The following is a 4,924-nucleotide window of genomic DNA, read 5'->3' on the forward strand; positions in this document are numbered from 1 at the left end:
CACTTACCTTTTCATTACCTGTTAGTTTTCGTTTGTTGGTGCAGAGCTCTTTGAGGAACTTGGCATACTACGGAATCTATCTGATGGCATCCAACAGTGGTAGATTGATCTCGACATTCCTGAATGTTTCGAGGATCTCCTTGTCTTCCTTACTTTTTTGACACCGATTTAATCGTCTTGGGAATGGAGGTTGGATTTTCGGCAGTAGGGGTTTCAATGGGACCTGTTCATTGTTTTCGGGTTTTTCCTAAGAAATTTCTTGGCCAAGACTTTTGCCAGGAATTGGTTCCAATACCTTTCCACTTTGTAGCGTCACTGTATTAGCATTTTGCCTCGGGTTTGGTTCTATTTGTGATGGTAGCTTCCCTTGAGAACTCATCTTCTTAATTGATGTGGTCAATTTTCTTATAGATGCTTCGATTTTCTGTTGAAAATCAAGCATGCTAGTCGCTAATTTATTGACCAAAGTTTCTAGAGAATTACCTGAATCTCGTGGCTGTTGTGGAACTCGATTCTGGTATGGCTCGTGGGTTGGATCCATAACTTAAGTTAGGGTGATCCCTCCATACTAGGTTGTAGGTATTAGCGTAAGGGTGGTATCGCCTTTGTGGTGGCCCAGGAAAATTTCCCACAGCATCTAAATGAGCCATAGTATCATCATTCAAACTGGGACATACATTAGTTGTATGTTCAGGGGTAGCACATATTCCACATAACCGGACTGTCTTTGCTTTTTCTACAACAAGAGAATTCAAAATATTAGCAATTCTATCAACTGTATCTTCTAAGGTTGAATTACTTAGTTGATGAACCCTTTTAGGGGGTTCAGGATTGGCTCGAAATTGGTGGGAGTTTGCAGCCATAGTGGAGATCAAGTCTCTTGCTTGTTGTGGAGTCATGTTGACCAATGCTCCTCTGCTGGCGGCATCTACCATATTCATCTTCATGGGTTTCAGGCCTACATAAAAGTACTGGAGTAAAGATTGTTCTGTTATACCGTGTTGTGGGCAACTTGCACACAACTTCTTAAATCGTTCCCAATAGTCGTACAGAGACTTTGCGTCTTTTTTCCTTATTCCCACGATTTCTCTTCTTAACTCGACTACACGTGATGCTGGAAAAAACCTGTTGAGAAATAAATAAGACAGATCAGCCCAAGTCGTTACAGATCCAGGAGGTAAATAAAATAACCATTCTCTAGTAGAATCTACTAAGGAAAAAGGGAAAGCACGCAGTTTAATTTGGTCCTCAGTTACCCCCTGAGTTTTCATACTAAGGTAAACCATATGCAATTATTTCAAATGTTTGTGGGGATTTTCGTTCTGTAACCCTCGAAAAGTTGGTAGTAGCTGGATCAAGCTTGACTTTAATTCAAAATCAGTATCCATAGTAGGATACGTGATGCATAGTGGCAGTTGTTCTGTCGGCGCTTCGGCCAATTGTCAAATTGTTTGAGCCATGGGTTGAGGTGCTAAATTAGGGTTTTCGTTAACCCTAGTGTTAAACACTTCTTCTGAGGAATCGACTTCTACTTTTTCACCTTCAAAAGTTTGAGTAGGGTTTTCGTTAACCCTAGACTCTACTTCGTCGTCGATTTTTATTTTTGGCAGTGGATTACTTTAAGTCCCAACCACCGCTCACTGCTTTTTCCTTAGCTTTGTTTCCTTACGATTGGCCCTCGCAGTCTTTTAAATCTCTGAATCAAACGCAAGAGTTCCTAGAGCAGATCTGGTCATAAGAAAAAAAAAAACAAGATTAGTACGTTACCAATCCCCGGCAACAGTGCCAAAATTTGATGCATCGTTGAAAGCACCAAAAATATCCTATTCCCTGTAAAATAGTAAAAATAACAGTAAAGGGGAAGAAGGGTCGAATCCTCAGGGACCGGATTGTACGAATGCTTGTTTCTTGAAATCCTAAACAATTTCTTGGCCAAGAAAACTTACGTTCCTGAAAAATAAAAAAAAAACAAAATTAAGAATTTCGATCTGAAAAAATAAAATAAAAATAGAATTTAAAGTTGAGTTGAAATTGCGAAATTAAATAAATTACGAAATTTAAAAAGGAAGAATATAAAAATAAAAGAGTTAGGAAGAGAGAGAGTTTCTTATGTGGCGAGATTCCAGCCTCCGGTTGTCTTGATTGCATATCTGTACTATTACTGTCACTAAGATAGGTTCAGGCCCAAACTGATACTGATACTGTAATGGGCTAAGGCTCTAACTGAGACTGAACCATTATTGAATTGGGCTTAGGCCCAGACTGTATATGCTCACTGTTTGGTTATTTGATATGGGATTACACACTGATTTTTCATAACTCACCCATCTGTTTATCTGTACAGGTAATCCCCAGTCTTAGGCAGAACGGTGCTCTGAGGGGCTCAAAGGTGGCCACGCAACTACACATACTTTCTTATTTGATTTTTAAATTATGAGTAATTTTATTTTAGGTATTTTCACTATAATAAGGCATTTATGGGTTTTTACTTTAAGTTGGGTTTTTATTTGTTTTGATTTATATTGCTAGTATTAGAGAAAGATGCTGGTTTCCAAAAAGATAAATGTTTTTCAAAAATTCCACGATCACGCAACCTATTTTAAAAGCTTCCGCAAGAAATAACGTTTTAAAAATTAATGACGTTTTAATATGATTAACTTCTTGACAAATGACTTATATTTTGAAAATGAATGAGACATCCTAAAATCATCTATAAGATCACAAAGAGGTTAAATATAGAACGGGTTTTTCAACGATATTGTATTTTACAAAAAAACACCTAATGTGACATGTCTAATCTGGCCATAACGTCCAGGCCGAGTCTTGGGTGTTACAATTGCTGAGATAGTTAGATTGGATGAGGTGCCAACTTCAATTATATCAGATAGAGATCCGAGGTTTACATCGCGATTTTGGAAGAAATCGCAAAAAGCTTTAGGTACGCGGTTACACTACAGTACTGCTTTTCATCTGTAAACCGACGGTCAGTTTGAGAGAGTAATTCAGATTCTAGAAGATATGCTTCGTTGTTGTGTTTTAGAATTTGAAGGCACTTGGGAGAAATATTTTCCATTGGTTGAATTCACGTATAACAACAGTTTCCAATCGAGCATAATGATGGCACCGTATGAAGCTTTATATGGTCGCAAATGTTGAACTCTATTGTATTGGACCGAACCGAATGAGAAAAAGATTCACGGGGTTGATTTAATCTAAGAGACTGAAGAGAAAGTAAAAGTAATTCAAGACAGTCTGAAAGTAGATCCAGATCAACAGAAATCGTATGCAGATTTGAAATGAAAAGATATTGAATTTCAGATTGGCGACAAAGTATTCTTGATAGTATCTCTATGGAAGAAAATTCTTCGATTTGGTTGCAAAGGCAAGCTGAGTGTGCGATTCATCGGGTCGTATGAAATCATAGAAGAATCGGGCTAGTAGCATATCGGCTAGATTTACCATTAGAATTAGAGAAGATTCATAACGGGTTGTATGTGTCAATGTTATGCTGATATAGATCCGATCCATCACATGTAATTTCTCTGTCAGAGATTGAAATTCAACCAGACATGTCATACAACAAAGAACTGATTAGAATTTTAGCTCGAGAGGTTAAACGGTTGAGAAATAAAAGTACAGCATTAGTGAAAGTACTTTGGCAACGACAAGGTGTCGAAGAAGCCACGTAGGAACCCAAGGAAGTTATGAGAAAATAGTACCCTAATCTATTCACTGGTAAGATTTCCGGGGACAAAAATCCCTAAGTGGGGAGACTTGTAACAACCCGTTTTTAGTCAAATCAGAAAAGTGGTTTCAAGACCACAAATCTAAAGTCAAAATAATTATTTTATTATTATTTTAATGTTTACAAAATGATAGTATGATTGTGTGAATTTTTTGTTAAGAAATTTTATCGTTTGAATGCCCAATTCAGTAAAAATGACTAAATCACGTAAAGAGAAAAAGTGATGTTCTAATGTCTAAAGGTATTAAATAGCTATAGAACCTTAAAGTACAGGTCCTTAAGTAGTAATTAAACCATTATAATGGTGAGTGGACATTTATTATTAGGTGTTTTAAATGTTTAAATTAAAGGTTAATTTTGTAATATAAAAGAAACAAAAACATCATCTTTAATGTTGTCTTCTACCACCGAAAATTGAAGAGAGGATTAGCTAAAGTTAGGGTTCTTCATTTGGCCATCTCTTTTTCTTCAATTAGGTATGTATTTTTCCCCTTTTTAATGATTTCTATGTTTTTGAGATCGTTGCAACCTACTCTAGCTAGCCCAGGGACTATTTTGTAAATCTGTTAAAGATTTAGGATGTTTCCATTGATGAATAAGCAAGTATTTTAATGGTTTATGATAGATTATGTAACAGCTCGTTTTTAGTCAAATCAAAACAGTGGTTTCAGAACCAGAAATTTGAAGTCAAAATATTTATTTTATTATTATTTTAATGTTTACAGCATGATAGCATGTATGTGTGAAAATTTCGTGAATAAATTTTAGCATTTGAATGCTCAATTAGGTAAAAAGGACTAAATCGTGTAAAGTGTAAAGCTATAGTTCTATTAGCTAAAAGTATCTAATAGCTATAAAACCTTAAAGTAAAGGTCCTTATGTTGTAATTAAACCATTAATGGCATGAGTGGACAATTATGGACAACCATTAAGTGATTTTAAAGTTTATTTACTAAGGTTAATTTAGTAAAATGTAAATAAACATAAGTTAAATAAAAACAGAATAATAAAATGGTGTTCATTTTTCATCTTCAACCGAAATTGAAAGAAGAAAAAGAAGCCATTGTTGAGCTAGGTTTGTCCAACCTTATTTTGTCAATTGTAAGTTCGTTTTTGCTCAGTTTTAATGATTTCTCTGTTTTTGTGATCGTTGCAGCTAGTACTAGCTACCCTAGGGAC

General features: G+C 35.7%; 1 protein-coding gene across 1 annotated transcript; it reads right to left on the reverse strand.

Annotated features, from left to right (window-relative positions):
* Nucleotides 1-479: 479 nt before the first annotated feature.
* LOC128285402 (uncharacterized) lies at nt 480-1,286 on the reverse strand. Its single transcript, XM_053022901.1, has one exon. It carries the CDS (start codon nt 1,284-1,286, stop codon nt 480-482), a length of 807 nt encoding a protein of 268 aa, XP_052878861.1.
* Nucleotides 1,287-4,924: the final 3,638 nt, after the last annotated feature.

This window comes from Gossypium arboreum, chromosome 12, assembly GCF_025698485.1.
Source record: "Gossypium arboreum isolate Shixiya-1 chromosome 12, ASM2569848v2, whole genome shotgun sequence".
NCBI classification, from domain to species: domain Eukaryota; kingdom Viridiplantae; phylum Streptophyta; class Magnoliopsida; order Malvales; family Malvaceae; genus Gossypium; species Gossypium arboreum.

Bases quoted from the DNA above. Each gene is read 5' to 3' on its own strand.
- LOC128285402 (XM_053022901.1), bottom strand. From the start codon at position 1,286: ATGGTTTACCTTAGTATGAAAACTCAGGGGGTAACTGAGGACCAAATT.